Source organism: Desmodus rotundus, chromosome X (genome assembly GCF_022682495.2).
Source record: "Desmodus rotundus isolate HL8 chromosome X, HLdesRot8A.1, whole genome shotgun sequence".
Taxonomy (NCBI): Eukaryota; Metazoa; Chordata; class Mammalia; order Chiroptera; family Phyllostomidae; genus Desmodus; species Desmodus rotundus.
This window is the reverse complement of record NC_071400.1, coordinates 82,310,963-82,326,915: the sequence shown is the minus strand read 5'-3', so window position 1 is coordinate 82,326,915 and position 15,953 is coordinate 82,310,963. Positions and strand designations below refer to the sequence as shown.

Here is a 15,953-nt window from a genome sequence, read left to right as displayed (position 1 = left end):
TCAATCAAGCTGAATTGAATAAGGTGGTATGGATTCGTATTTCACTTACAATAACTTACTGCAACTATAGCAATTGAGGTGTATGTAGGTCAGTATAAGGGAAATGCCATCATATAGTGTTCTTATGCCTGACTCAAACTCATATGTCTTGTCTTATATTATTAAAATAACAGGAATAAAATTGAATTTCTAATTAACCATAGTATGCATTTGCCCAATGTGAGGGCTCTTATCTGTGGCTATTTTCTTAAAACACAGGTGTACACACACCCACACTTGCATGCACATGAAAGGAAATTTCTTGTGGCAGTTAGTAAATAAGTGAGTGAAGTGATTGTTGGTCTCCTCAGAATAATAAATTGGATATTGTAAATGTGGAAAGTTAATGCATTTCCATTTTATAAGGCAACCTGGGCGTCTTTCGTTTTGGATATTGATCTGGGTCCATGTCATCATGTGCTGGTAGTGAAGCAGGGAGGAGTCTGTAGAATTAAAGAGAAACACTTGACATTGGGCACTCGCTTTCGCTGGGGCCACTCAAAGAAAATAAACTCAATACCACTACAGACGTTCCAATTTGTTTTTGCATTGTTATGTTTAGTTGTGCCTGTAAAAAAAATAAGAAGAAGAACTATTCTGAAGTCATTTTCTCCATGTTTAATATTCTAGTCTCTTCTGTTTAACTTTCTCTTTAAAGCAATTGGTGTCAGTAACCAGAGGGAAACCACTGTAGTCTGGGACAAGATAACTGGAGAGCCACTCTACAACGCTGTAGGTAAGCTATTGTGCATGGATGGCAAATGCAAGGCCTTTCTCCACTTGCAAATGTTGTCATACTAAAATCTCTGGCTGAAAAAGCATGCATCATGATTCCTATAATTTGACGGGATGGGCAGAAGGGTCCTCTAAGAAATTCATTGTTTTATATATACACCATGTTTAGCCATTTATTCCCATCTTGAATGAATTCTTTCCCATGCTCTCCCCCTTTCCTGATTATTTGTATTAGACAAGTGGGTCGATGTTGCCAGAATTATTTTATAGTCGCTGCTGTTTTCTGGCACCTAAAAGAGATCTCAGTTCCTCCTCTCCCCTCAAAAATCAAAATTACAAATATTCGCAGTCATCTCTCAGCAAAGCACTTCCCACCCAGGATTTTGAGTCAATTCTTCTGAGATTATGAAAAACAAAATCTCAAAATTTTAGCTCCTTCTGCTATGAATTAGGCTATTTTGGTAGAGTTCAAAATCTCAAATATACCACCACTAGATATCACATCTTACTAAGTGTAAATGACCATGGGTATATTTTAGTATCACTCTTAGCACATGCCAATTAGGCACCGAATGACACTGTCACTTGCTAAAAGGAAAATTTTGTTCTAAATATATACTCACCAAGAGGCATCATTCTGTCACAAATAGCAAAGCACAATTTTTGTCAATAAAATACCAGGTTGTGGAGTGGGGAATGGAAGCAGAAATAGTCAGAAATGGGATGATATATAAAGTGAGCTATTTTTACTTGACACTGACGTTAGTAATATAGTTACTTTAGTATCCATTGGAAGAAAGTGACATTGAAGCAGAAAATATACTAGAAAAGATGTCTCGTAAGAGCAGCATAAATCCTTGGGAGATCTTATTAAAAACTAAGGCACTGAATGTTACTGTGTTATAAGAAACCATTTAGTATGTCTTCTGCATTTATGATTTCAAAAGACTCAAAAACTGTTGAAGAATTGCAACCAAAGTTCCTATTACACAAAAGTATGTCTTTTCAATCTTTATTTTGTCCTTATTCTCATAAGCAGCTCATTTCGAAAATTAGTAAAGCAGGGTATTACAATACTAGTGACTAGTACCTAAGAGAGTATTCTTTCACAGATCAATTTTAGCCAGCTGCTTGAACTAGTTCAGGTTTTACTTGTTTCTTTTTCTAGTGAAAGGAAGAGCCTAGTCAAAGGAACCAAAAAATTCCTGTTAAACTGTAAACTTGAATTAAATGACAACTCAGAATCAACCTCTGGACTTTGAGTTGTCATTTTAAAGTAATGCAACCAGGTTAGTTGAAGTTATGCTTATATTGAGGGATTTCAAGTAACTATTTTACCAGAAAAACTTTGTGATATGCTTATTTATTCATTTTCTTTTCTTCTGTGTCCCTCTGTACCCTTCCCCCATTCTCTGTGCTTTGGAGTATTAATTCAAACCATACCTACAGGATATGAAGAACTTTTTCTCTATATTGAGCCAAATGCATGTTTTGAGAACCCCTTGCGTGGTTAGTTATGGAAGATGGGGATTATTGGCTGTGTAAACACTTTATAATTTTGTTTTGCAAAGAGACTAACAGAAAATTAGGGAATAGTTGATAAACTGTGTGTCGCTAAGTTGAAGAAAAATTTAGAGCGAGTACAGGTTAGTATGGATGTTGAATTTTTGGCATATCTCTGGGGAAGGTTGAACTCCATTTTAGGCCTCAAAGAATATATTGTATTACATTAGGAAAAGGGAGAATTGGAGGATAGTGTAAATAAGCTATGAAGGTAAAAATGTGTACACTTATTTCACCAAAGAATGAAACGATGGATCAAATTCAAGCATAGGGTGACTTTATTTAAAAGTTTTAGTAGAACTAAGAGTGATAATAATGCTCAGTAAGTGCTAACTGCTATTACTTTGTACTAGGGATTGTGCTAAACGCTTTACTCATTAATCTCAATGACCCTGAAATAGGTTTTACTAGCCCTGTTTTCTAAATGAGTTATGGAAAAACTCCATAACTTGTCTAATGCCATATAGCTATAAGTAGCGGTAGGGCCAGTTTGAACGCAAACCTGTCCAACCCCAAAGCCTGTGTTCTAACTTGGATAGACAAGGGTTGATGAGAATGGAGAGGGCACTGAAAGCCATGCCCTGGGCAATATGGGGCACAGTGGGATAAAAGTAGGGGAAATGGGTTCTTTCAAATGCACCTGTCTGCTGAGAACAGCTAGAGAAGTAGAACAACAACAACAAAACTATCTGAAGGCCTGGAAGGCTACCAAGGCAGTGAGGAATTATGGGACTAAGATCCAGGAAAGAAAGGAAGCCCAGACAGGTGGGCCAGGCATTTAGTGTTGTTTACTCCCTGGAAATATCTGTAGGTTCTGGAAGGAGTATCCGAGAGGCTAAGCAGCACTGTCATAGATTATGAAGACAGGGAGGCAAAAGATGGAGTCAGGGGCTGCCAAAGTGGAGATGAATATTGGTAAAATCACAAACTTTTGAATGGGACTGTGAAGGGCCAATCCTAGAAGTAAGGGAATCTGAAAATATACCAACCTTCCCAGGAATCGAAGCCCAGATTCAGATAATTTTAAACCCCAATTAGATTAAGATGTTCTGAAATTGCTAATGGCCTAGCCTAACTTCTTTTAGAGTCTTCATATACAATTTCTAGTTTTCTATAAAAGAATGATGAGGCATAGAAAACAAGACATGACTAAAAACCAACAGAAAGAAGTGGCATTATAAACAGACCTATCGGAAATCCTGATATTAGAGTCATCAGACTTTAAAATAATCATGATCAGCATGTTCAAGCAATTCATTGATAAGATTGATAACCTTAGCAAGCATTAGAAATTTAAAAGTGGAAATTCTAAAACCATATTTAAAAACTCAGTTATGAGTTTTACATCATATTAGGCAGAGGTAAAGATGAATTAGTGAACCAGAAGAGAGATCAGAAGTAAATACCCAGACTGAAGTACAGAGAGACAAAGGTTTAGAAAATACAGAAAAGAATCTAAGGGAAAGATGGAGTAAGGTAAGGGAGGTCATATTTGTATTGCAGTCCCAGAAGAAAAGGAAAGAGGGATGACAAAGCTTTTGAAAAGGGATGAAAGATATCAAGTCACAGAATCAAGAAGCACTTTGATCCCCATGCAAGATGAATACAGAAAGCAAACATAAGCATATGCTGAGACCTGAAGATAAAAAGACAAATCGTAAAGTAAGCAGAGGATTCGTCTCTTTGCAGTAAAATGGATACTATGAATGAGTTCATGGGATTAGCGCATGGAGATAGAGAATAGAGAAGGCAAATGGGCAAGACCTTTTGGAGGGAAGATACAACCTGTGTGTTTGTAAACTGGATAGGGCATAAAGTTGAAGGAAAAATAAAACAGGGCTACAAGATTTTTGGCCTGAGAGAATAAAAGGAAATTAAATAATATTTAAGGAGTGCCAACCTAGGAGGAAAAAAAATGGCTTTGGAGGGGAGTAAGGTGAGTGTCGGCCTTGCGTTCAAAGCTAATTTCTGGGTAATCAGAAATTTGTGGTTCTATTAGAAACAGATTGTTCAAAATGTATACTTAAAAGTAGGTTACATAGAGGGGATAGTCTTAGTTTATTATACATGAATTCACATAGGAATGAATGTAAAATTAATTAATCCAATAAAAAATGTAGGTGCCTTTCTATGTACCAGGTTCTGTGATGACTGACCCCGAAGCATATAGTGACAAACCAGGGAAGCACAGAAGGCTAAGGATAGGAATTTGGAAGAGAGGAGAATGGGTCATGGAAAAGTAGAGGAGTCATTCCCTGGGAAAAGGAGCCACTTAGTAATGACAAGGATAGATTCTGCATCCAACTTATTTCAGCAGGAAAACACTAAGGTGCCACAGCTCCATGCAAGTCTTCAGTTGAGAATATCAACATAATATTAAACCTTTAGCAGCTTGATCTTAAAATAGCATGGGGTACAATTGATGGAAACAGAATCAGACTTTTACATATCAATAGGAGCTCCTTTGTTTATATCACAGTCTGGCTTTTGCTTTCTTGTGTGTGTCTGTGTGTGTGTTCTTTCCTATTCCCTTTCTCTTGTACATCTCTGTCAGTCTCGGCCTGCTCTGCTCTTCATTTTCCTCTGTTTACTAAATTACATAACTGATAAGCAGTATTTGCTATGGACGAGCATATGAGAGGAATCTACATTTCTCTTTTTAAAAAATTGCCTTTTATGGGGCCTTTTTTACGGCTCAGGAGTCCTTGATAAGCAGTCAGCTCACCCGCCCCCAGTACAGCAAGAAAGCTAGGAGAATTTCAGGGTACTATTAGTGCACATGATATACGCTTGTTGAAGAAGCTGAAGACTATTTGAGAAAGGCTATTTGTTTTTGCTTGCAATAAAGGTGTGTTTGTATACTGACCTCTTTTAGATACAATTATAAGCCTAGAAAAAAGTTTAAATGGGTCCCCTGAGGCACAGATGGCCCATGTTAGTAGTTTCATGCACTTTTACAATCTGTGCATTAATTCTCCGAGCAAGGTAAACATCGGTGTGCTATCTGAAATGGAGAAGTGTCACTTTGCATCACTGATTCCCAGTCACTGGGCCATGATGCAGCCATTTACTACTATGACCTCTCAGATAGACTGCAGGAGCTTGGTGGCCCCAGATGTGAAACAGGGCTTTGGCTGCTCTCGCCTGTCTTCATTTATCCTCAACCCTCTGGGACTTTTCTCTCTCCCTCTTAGCATTATTTCCGTCAATATTCTTTTCCAAAGAGTTCCCGCCACCCCACTCCCTGCCATTTTTCTAAGCCCTTTTCTTCCCAAACCAACTTTGTTAGTGGTCTACATACCTTAGTGTCTCTGTATTACTGAAAAAAGTGTTGGGTTTATAAATACACCCAGACTAAAGTGATAAAGAAATACAAAATCAGCCAAGTGGTTCACAAATGTTGAGCGGGGGAAGGCTGGAATCAATGACATCTAGTGTGTTCCTATGCACATTTACCTGGTGCCACTGGTGAAATGTTCTGGCCTAACTTGGAGAGAACACAGTAAGGACTGATATCCAGGGAGGCAAGGGCCACCGACTGAAGACCTTCAGTGTATTAAAGAGAACCAACAAAAAAAGACATTTGTCTCTGAATCCATTTTCCTTATTGAAATTGTAAAGTGAAAAAACATGTTTTCCTAAGATGTGGATTTAAAGGTCCCTATGACACATAGCTCTTTAGGCTGAGTGTGCAGTTTTAAACATTGCTCATCATCTTTGCCTTTTTTAAAAAAACATATTAGTTAACCCTGGGCCAATGATTAAACCTGTGTAATCATCTGTTGCGATCTGAAAGAACCTTGAGCTCAATTTTTAAAATCTTTTCTGGACTGGGTTATGTTTCAAAGTATCAGCGCAAATGCAAACCATAGATGGCAAAGCACCAAAAACTCCTAAGCACATTTGGCCTTAAACAACAAGTGCGGTTTTATTTTTATTGCTTTACAGATTTTTTTTTTTACTTTGGTACAATCTAGAATATTTAGCTTTATCAAGATCCACTTGTTTTGTCATTATTTCATGTCTTTTATGACTCAGTTCAGTTCCGTGAGTACCTTCTGTCTCCTTCGATCCTGGGTAAAGAAGCACCGCCGTAGTTTGCAATGGCTGATTTCTTTAACTCTACCCAGTTGAAATTTAAAATAATGGAATGAAAATAATATTGAATGTAAACTGTAATGGACAAAATTTAAGTTAAAAACTGCGAAATAAAATAACTGAATTAGATTTCAACTTTGAGGTCTAGTCTCTGATCTTTAGTATTCCTTCATATTCTGTTTAATAAGACTACAAAGTCATCCTGGCTTTATAGCTATGTCAGAGAGGTTTGATTCTGGATTCAGACTCTGGGTTCAGCCCCTGGCTTTTCCACTTAGTACCATTCTGTGCCTGCTCCCTCAAGAGTTAAACTAGAGAAATTAAAAGTGCAACCGCATAGGTCTGAGCTGAAGATCAGTGAGTTAATACATGCAGGGCTTCAGTAAGCGGTAGCTGTGGCTGCTGTTCTGAATTGGCTGATAGCCTTTTGAATCCAGGAATACCAGAGGAAGTGATTGATTTTTACATGACAGATGTTCTTAGGGGAAATGCAGAGCCTACCCGGTGACTCACATGCTTGTCTCAGTCATTATTGGTGTTTTGGCATTTATACACCTAACAGCCAAAATAGGTTTCAGGCCCCACATTTTTGGCACATATGTATATGCATTTTAACTCATCCCCTCCCATACTCCATTTTTCCATTGTCCCCACCTGATGTCTGAAGATGTCATCAGGGACAGTCATCAATATAATCTCTTCCCCTTGGCAAATGACCTCTTACCCAGCTTAATGAATAGCTTAACTTTTGGCAAGTGGTAACACATGGCAATTAAATTCAGTTTACTATTACCGTGCCTCTTGTGGGGGAAACAACTCAATAACACTTTGTAGCCGTCAGCAGTCCTTGCTTAGGGTGTGCTCATAACCAAGAGCCTCCCATTCATCTCCCTTCCTGTCAGGCCAGCAGCTCATCATAACAAACCATCTCAGAGGATATATTATTTGCCTTTGTTTCTAGTCAACTAAAAATAATTTAGATGATCTCTAGTGTATTGTTTTCCTTCGATAATTTTCCCTTCTATTGTTATGACTAACCAAAAGTAACACAAATTTCTAAATATTCTAAAAATAATTTTTCCCTCTGTGCTGTTACTACATCACTAAACTAACCCTGGTCCATGGGCACTGAGGCATCTGCATTTCTCTTCACTCTTAAAGCTTTGTTTTTCAGCACAAGCCAAATCTACCAGACTTTATTTATGTATCCTCACCTGAGGACATTCTTTTCATAGCCTTTAGAGAGAGCGGAAGGTGGGCAGAGAGAGGGAGAGAAACCTCAATCTGTTGCTCCTCGTACACACCCCGAAGGGGGACTGAACCCATAACCGAGGCATGTGCCCTGGCTGAGAATTGAACTCACGACATTTCAGTCTACGGGACAACGCTCCAACCAACTGAGCCACACCTGCCAGGAAGGAAGTGAGTTTATTTCATACAAGTGACGTTTTCAATCATCCAAGTTGTTTTTTTTAATTACCTATTCAGTTGATGGCCTGAGCCACTTAATACCAATTTACTTGGTCTAAATGAAGGAAATACCTTCTAGAAGCATGCTGTGTAATATTCTGGACTCTCTAGCATCTATTTTCTTAGTGGTTTTTTTTTTAAATCACCTTGGAACTTAGCTATTCCCGTTCCCTCTGGACCTGATGTTTCTTTGTGGTGATGGCCTTCACCTCCTGCCGCTGTCACAGAGAAGTGCTTTCTTGGGGCTGTGCCTTCCCAAAGCAGCCCTTTCATGCCTTCCTGCAGATGGCCTCAACAGAGATTGTGACACTTCCTTAGCATTAGTTTCTAACGCCTCTTGTCAATGTGCTCACTCACTATATCATGCAGCCTTTCAATTCAGTGGTTGAGTGAGCGGCCAATAACCATCTGAGCCACTTTTCTAACTAAGTCGCAGACATGTGGCCAGGAGGGAAGAGGCATCCTGAACAAAAAGTCAGGTCTATACCTGATCTCTGTTTAAATGAAAATACTGAACCAGAGACTCTGACTGGACTGCTTTTGTTCCCCTTCTATTCCATGTCTCTTCTTTTTCTATGCTTAAATGTGTAGAAAAAATGTTCATTGTGATGAAATTGCCCAAGTAAGTGAGCTACCATTTCTTAAGTGGTCAACAAGGGAACTCAGACCTTGAATCTGGCCATCTCTAGCATGAATTGCCATTATTTCTCCTAATGCTCCAGCTGCTCCAGTTTCTCCTGGCCCTTCAGATCCAGTTGCCGTTGTTCCCTCTGGCTCTTCAGTTCCAGCTGCTGGCCCTTCCTCAGGTATTGGTGCACTGGCTCTTGCTCACTTCCCAGCCTCCCAACTCGGACGTGCTGGGGGAAATTGACCACCGCCGCTGGATCTGGATCTGGCACTTCTGATTGTTCTCAGAAATTACCTCCAAAGGGGCTTAGTCTTCCAGCTTGGGGTCTTCTCTTTGGCTTTTGGTCTCTTATTCTGCACATCTAATTCTGCCATCTTAGCTTCTTTAATGAGTTTTCTAATTCTTTTGTGTGTGTTCTTAATTTAATTAATTTTGAGCATTTTGTGAATCGCTTGGTAGTATACCAGCCACTGACATATTTTTTTCTCTTTGGCATTCTTACTAATTAATTGTACGTATTCTAATTGTCTTAAACTTGTGGACCATTTTTTAAAAAACTAAATATTATGCCGGCCCTCTGTGATCATGGACTAATGGAAGGAGAGAAACTTTAGAGAGCATCTAGTTCAAGTGACTTATTTTCTATTCAGGAAATCCAGACCACAAAGGGTAAAATGACATGCTGGAGTCACGTAGCTTATTGGTGGCAAAGCCAGAATACAGAACTTTGGTCTCCTGATTTCATTTCACACCAAGTGCCTCGAGTCTTTCTGGTGAGGGGTAAATTCTCTGGATACCACTGTGGATACTTGCAAGCTTTCAAGTGAGGAGTAAAGTGCCCGGTTACTTAAGTGGCCCTTGTCAAGGAGCAACAGTCACAGAGCCACTGAGACTCAGGGAACTATTTTTCCAGTCGTCAGTTTGTCTTTAGTTTTGTTTTCTTAATAAATGATTGGAAGAAATCCAGTATCCTAAAGAACATGCCCTAGAAAAGAGGTTCTCAAGTTCTAGTATAATACTGAAAAACCTGAGATGTTTGTAACAAAAGTAGAAAGACTCAGGCCTTCCCTGCCTAGACCTGCAGCCAGAATCCTGCAAGGTAGGGCCTGCGATGTGTGATTTCAAAGTTTTCCAGGTGGTTCTGGCGGGCTTTCCTGTAAGAACAACTACTCTGGAGTCTAGCAGTGTTTCTTAAAGAGGTGTATTCCTGGGCCCCCTTCCCAGAGCAATCCTAGAATTTCTGGGGATGGAGGGTCATCTTTAAGCTCCCTAGTGATTGTTATGTCCATTAAAATATAGAAGAAGGCTGATCTAGAAGGCTTTGAATCATTAAACAAGTAGCCTAGAGCAATGGCTTTCATGTCTCTTGTTCATTTCCCTTGGTAAGAAATATATTTTGTATCATGATTCAGCAAACCCACAGAACTAAAAAGTTTCACCAGTCAATACTATCTCGCCAAGTTCAGTGAACTCTGATATTTTTCTATTCTAATCCATCCTATTTTATTTCTTCAAAGTAGGTCATAGAAATTCACTAAGTTGCTTTGAAACCTCTAACCCACTGTAGTTTGAAAAACCGAAAGTTGAGATGTGCTTGTTAATTCTGTCCATCACAGATGTAAAACGTTTTTCTCAAATTCCTCTACTTTTCCCAATTACTCCTGTTAAGTCATTAACATCTGCTTGCCCCATGAGGAAAGCCAGCTTTTGTCACAGTCATACAATACTTGCACTGTGTACAAAGTGGACTGTCCTCGTTTCCCGGACATGGGACATCTTGCCAACTCCTCAATGCTGCTGCTAATGGCTTGTGTCAATCACAGTGCAAGTAATAGAAAATTCAAACACACTAAAAGGAATGTTTTAAAAAAATTCTTTGGCTCGTGGAACTAGAGATCCAAGAGTAACTTAGTTCAGGGGCTGATTTATTCCAAACTCAGACAGTTACCTGGATTCCTCCAAGTCTGTCTTTTCTGGGATGACTCTGAATGTGGCCAATTCAGTTCTCTCTTAATGAGGGCAGCAGCCCCCAGCCACACACCGCCAGCCTGAGCTGAGAAGAGGGCCTCCTGCAGAGGGAGCACAAATCTCAGTTGAGCTGATTAGAACCCATGCTCTCTCCTAAAGCTACCACTAGAGTCAGGCCAGGATACTGGAGCTGGGGGTGCTAGGGGCGAATCTCAGGCAAACCATGTGGCTGAGGATGAGAGAAGGATGATGGATTCCCTAAAGAGAATAGGAGCTACTGCTCCCAGGAGCAAGATGAATGGATGCTGGACAGCAAATGCAGATGTCATCTATAGACTGTGCATGTCCGTGGTCTTCCTTTTTGCCTCCCGTTTCCTTGGTTGTGACGAGCCTTTTCTTGCTGCTTTGCATGTCTGTGGAAACCAGTAGAGTGTCCTGAAGTCCATGATTTAAATCTCATGTGTAGGAGCCACTGTCAACACCAAGCACAGACAGTGCTCAAGGCAAATGGCAGTTTTAAGTAATTAGAAAGAATTGATTAAAATTCGCTATAGGAATTTTACTGGTTTTTAATGGAAGAGAAAGAAATCGTATAGTTAAGGGTGCCCCAAACTAGACAATAAATGTTGGTATTCACAGGTGTAGTGGGCCAACCTGTGTAATCTTCCCTGGTGTCCTTCAGATAGGCTGCGGGCCTGAATCTTTTCAGGAGCCATCCGAGCACAGTCGGGATCTAACGGAACCTAGGGACCACTAACGCACTAAAAGTTAAAAAGGTTAAGTACAAAACTTAAATTTGGCAAACAAAGCTCAGCTGATCCTATCGGTTACCTTTCACAATTGCTTTGTGTACCATTTAATGCTTTCTCTTTCTCAAACCTTTGTCATGGAGGAGAACAGAAATACTTTCTACTAGGGGATCAGAAAGTGGACAATAGTTATTTAGTTAAAAATAATGTTGTGTTAAAATGGAGATGTTTGTGTTTTACAATCCAGCGTGGAGAAAGAATGGTGAAATAATTCTTTTAACGATTCCAAGTTCTTGTCTATTTTGAAAGAATTTAATGAAAATAAGCATGTCATACGTGAGACACTAAATCTTATTTTTCCCCTCAATAATAATACCAGGTTCTGTATGTAACAAATTGCTCCCAAGTTTTCAAACATACATACTTTATACACGGTATGGTGATTCGGGGCTCTGCATTCTGCCCTGGCGACTGGACTGCCTAGCATTTACATTTTCTCTGCATTCATGTATGCTTGGAAATTCCATATCCAAAATATTTTTTGGTTTTTTTTCTATAAAATGGATACAAAATAAGCATCCTAAGGTTTGTATTGTTCTAACTTGGCCTGTGATTTTGCATAAAAGCTTTAAATTCTCCCTCATAAATTTATTCTCTTCTAACAATATGCCCATTCATTTCTAATTTTCTAATTTCTGTCTTTTGAAAGCTATAGCATTTTAATTGCTTATGGGAACTAATCAGTCTCCCATCCTTGACAGTGATTTCATTAAGATCTGATTTTATTTCGATGAAGATTTTCATATATATCATTATATTTTGGTCTATAGTGTGGCTTGATCTAAGGACCCAGTCTACCGTTGAGAACCTTAGTAAACGAATTCCAGGAAATAATAACTTTGTCAAGGTAAGAAAGCTCTTCTAAAGTATGCTATGAGAATGCTCATTTAAAAATGTAGAGATTTCACCAAAAAGACTGTTTGGGCCCTACATCTTATTACATAATAGTTATTTGATACAATTTATAGAGTGTTTCTCCACAGATAATTGAGGACAACTCAAGTCTTTTCTGTCTTCTTGCCCTGTGGTTGATTGGAGGAATAATATTCCAAGGTTTGTAGGCTAGAGGGGGTGACAAATATCCCTGGGTTATGGCATATTTCCCGGGGGCGGGGGAGGGTGCTTCCTGTAATTGAACCCTGACTTTCAGATCCCTCCCTCTTGATTTTTACTATCCATCAAAGATAGTTCTGGGTGCTTTTGAGTGTTTAGGCATCTGGATTCAGGGATAGAAAGTAGAAGACATTTTATTGAACTCTTTATTGAACACTTCCACTCTCTTCATATGAAAATGGCTAATAAAAAATTGCCTAGTGTTCAGTCCTTATATAGATCTCTCTTCAGATAAATGAAGGGGGAGAGAATTTTGGAAACCAAAAGGTATTTTTCTTAGCAAAGTCAATGCCAAATTCTCATAGTATCCCCCAAAAAGTTCTGGGTTTTGGTTTATCCCCTTTATATTTTTCAGTGGGACTCTTATGACAGTTGGTTCTTGGTTTTGAAACTGGTGTTCCAATCCTATTAATTACAGCGGTTCAACAAAGCATTCCCTTCGCCAACCTGCCCACATAACTTCAGGCTAGTCCTGAATATACCCTTACCATTTTGTATTCTGTTCTCTTTCTTACCCTGTCCAGTCATCACTTTGCTTCAAGGGATACATGTTTTTCTCTCCATGCCGTTTGGGGCAACTTTTACACTTTTTACCTAAGTCATGAAAATGAGACAATGCGTACAACCTCACTACTAGTGTTGTGGGGGAATATTCTGATCAATTATTTCTTTTCATTACGTTTGATCATTGGTGTATTTTTTTCTAGGAAAGCTAGAAAACCAATGACTTATATTAAAGTATTAAATCCTTTGGTTTGAGTTATATTTTTTGTAAGATTTTATTTATTTATCTTAGATAGAGGGGAAAGGAGGGAGAAAGAGAGGGAAAGAAACGCCAATGTGTGGTTGCCTCTTTCACGCCCCCTACTGGGGACCTGGCCCGCAACCCAGGCATGTTCCCTGACTGGGAATTGAACCAGCAACCCTTTGGTTCGCAGGTGGGCACTCCATCCACTGAGCCACACCAGCCAGGTCATGGTTTGAGTTTTCTTACCAAACATATCCATAGGAGATACAAGAAGGAAAACAATACTTAACTTTCTGTAGTCAGGAGCTAAATGTGGACACCAGGGATGGGGAGGGGAAAGATAGCTGCATTATTTTGATGTTTGTATTTTCTTATCTACTTTTGTCAACCCTTATAAAAATGTTGGTATTTAATATGCAAACAAAAATAAGATTGGACCTGATCCATTTTCAATGAAGATTAATAAGCCCATATGTGTTTTATTATTATACTTTAACCTTTATTCAATCCACCCTCCCTTTGTATAATCTATTCGTTAATTTAGACAACTACTTTCTTACATAGAGCAGTTCTGTGTTGCTTTAATCTGGTGTGTCTTTGAGCTCAACTATATTCTCCACTAATTTTACATTATATTATTTGAATATGAATGTGTAAATGTATATTTGTAATATATATTTTTATACACGTACATATATATTAGGTCGTATACATTTTAAAAGAAATTTTCCTGGGTTCGGTTACTTTATAATTTGACATTCTCTCTGATTGCAATAGTTTAAATATTACTTTCACAGAATCTAAAATGAAAAGCAGAGCTTTGGTCTAGGTGAATACTAAGTCATCACAAAAGTCTAGATAACGGGGCGCTGTGCCATATAATTTTCTCTTTACTTTGCTACGTGGATGCTCTTTGAACTGCAAACATATCACTGATCTTTGTTCGTGAGCATGCTTTCGTGTGCCACGAGATAGGTCAAGTATTTTTATCCATCGTACCATGGGATTGATTGCCTTTAGGGCCACTGAATATTTGTGATTTGTGGAGGTTTTGGGTTTGGTGTTTTGTTTCATTTTCAACTGTTATGAATTTAATTTGCAATTGTTTTTAGTCCAAGACAGGCCTTCCACTTAGCACTTACTTCAGTGCCGTGAAAGTTCGTTGGCTTCTTGACAACGTAAGAGAAGTTCAAAAGGCTGTTGAAGAAGATAGAGCTCTTTTTGGGACCATTGATTCCTGGCTTATTTGGGTATGTTTCAATTGAATGCGTGTGTGGAGAAATTTTTTTTCAGAAAGTTTTTAGACTGCCTTGTCCGCTATCTGGTTTCTACAAAGAATTCAAACTTTTTAGTTGGCAGCAGTATTCAGAAAAGCCACTCAAGAAATAGCAGAACATTTCAGCCTCCATTTGAGAGGGGCATTTTTTTGCCTACTTCCTGTTTATTTTTTCTTACCTTATTTCTGTAAAAATGGAGGATGATTACCAAAACCATATCTGTTGTCTTTACAATTAGTAATTGAGGTAATTAGTACTTGGTAATTTAGGCAGCCTTTCTCTCTTGCCTATCATGAAGTTTTCCACTAGCCATTGTTTAGAAGAAGTAACTATTTCATATGGCAAAACACCTAGGCTACCTTTTTTAGCTGTTCCTTATTTAATTAAGCTATAATATGAAAAATCACAAAGGACATTTCTGATGCATAATCTTTTTGCCTAAGCTGAACATGGATAAGTAGAAGCTAACATTTCGACCATTTCCCAGATAGGTCTTTAAAGTACATGTTCTCTCTCTCTCTCTTTCTCTCTAGTATCTCTCTCTCTCTGTCTCTCTCTCAATTTTTTTAAAGATTTTATGTATTTATTTTTAGAGAGAGGGCAAGGGAGGGAGAGAGAGAGAGAGGGAGAGATACATCAACCCGTGGTTGCCTCTCATGTGGCCTCCACTGGGGACCTGTCCCACAACCCAGGCATGTGCCCTGACTGGGAATTGAACTGGCGACCCCTTGGTTCGCAGCCCACACTCAATCCACTGAGCCACACCAGCCAGGGCTCTCTCATTTTTATTATAACTATTTTCAAATATACCCCAAAGCAGTGGAAATAGTGTAACAAACCTCTATAGCAGTGAGCCAGCTACAGCAATCAACTCTGGACAATCTGGTTTCAACTATACTCACATACTCTTTCTCCCTACAGATCATTGTAAAGCAAATCCCAGACATTTAATGTCACTTGTAAATACTTCAGTATTTTGTAACATTCAGGGAGCTTCAAGGGAATACTGTCCCTATCCTTACTGGCCAGATGCACATGGCGGGTCTTGAAAAGCACTATTAGCAGGCTGTGCTTTGTGCTCACAGCAGTTTTCACACACGTCAGTCACCGTTGAAACAGTTCTGACAGTTTGACAATTGCCTGGAAGCGGTATAAGGCACGAGGTGGGAACTGTGAGAGCTGCAGGGGAGCTTTCTCCACTTTTGTTCCTTTCTTACCTCATTGCTTCAACATAAAAGAAAGCAGCCATTAAAAAAATAAAATAAAACAAATAGTAATGACAATCAATATTTTTAATTTTCTTTTAATTTTTAAAAAGTAAGCAACCATGTTTTCAGTTCCGGTCTAAGGGTATTAACATCAGGAAGTGTAAAACTGTACGCACCATCCAATGAGAAGTCTTATTCCAAAACAAACCAAAAAGAAACTGCAGCAGCAGCCCAAGGTTTAGTAAGACCCTGAAGAGGCAGACATTTCAATGTATTTCACTTTGCCAGATTTAGTGT

At 38.9% G+C, this 15,953-nt stretch overlaps 1 protein-coding gene across 3 annotated transcripts in view; it reads left to right on the top strand.

Moving 5' to 3' along the window:
• GK (glycerol kinase) overlaps positions 1-15,953 on the top strand; it is a 69,709-nt gene that overhangs the window by 22,055 nt on the left and 31,701 nt on the right. For 2 of the 3 annotated variants that reach the window (XM_045192953.2, XM_024557550.4), the window contains exons 4-6: positions 698-775; positions 12,081-12,157; positions 14,284-14,421. In XM_045192953.2, coding sequence (XP_045048888.2) covers positions 698-775; positions 12,081-12,157; positions 14,284-14,421 — 293 coding nt within the window. Of the gene's footprint in view, positions 1-697; positions 776-8,627; positions 8,712-12,080; positions 12,158-14,283; positions 14,422-15,953 lie in introns of all 3 variants that reach the window. The other variant, XM_053917241.2, reaches the window with a different exon arrangement.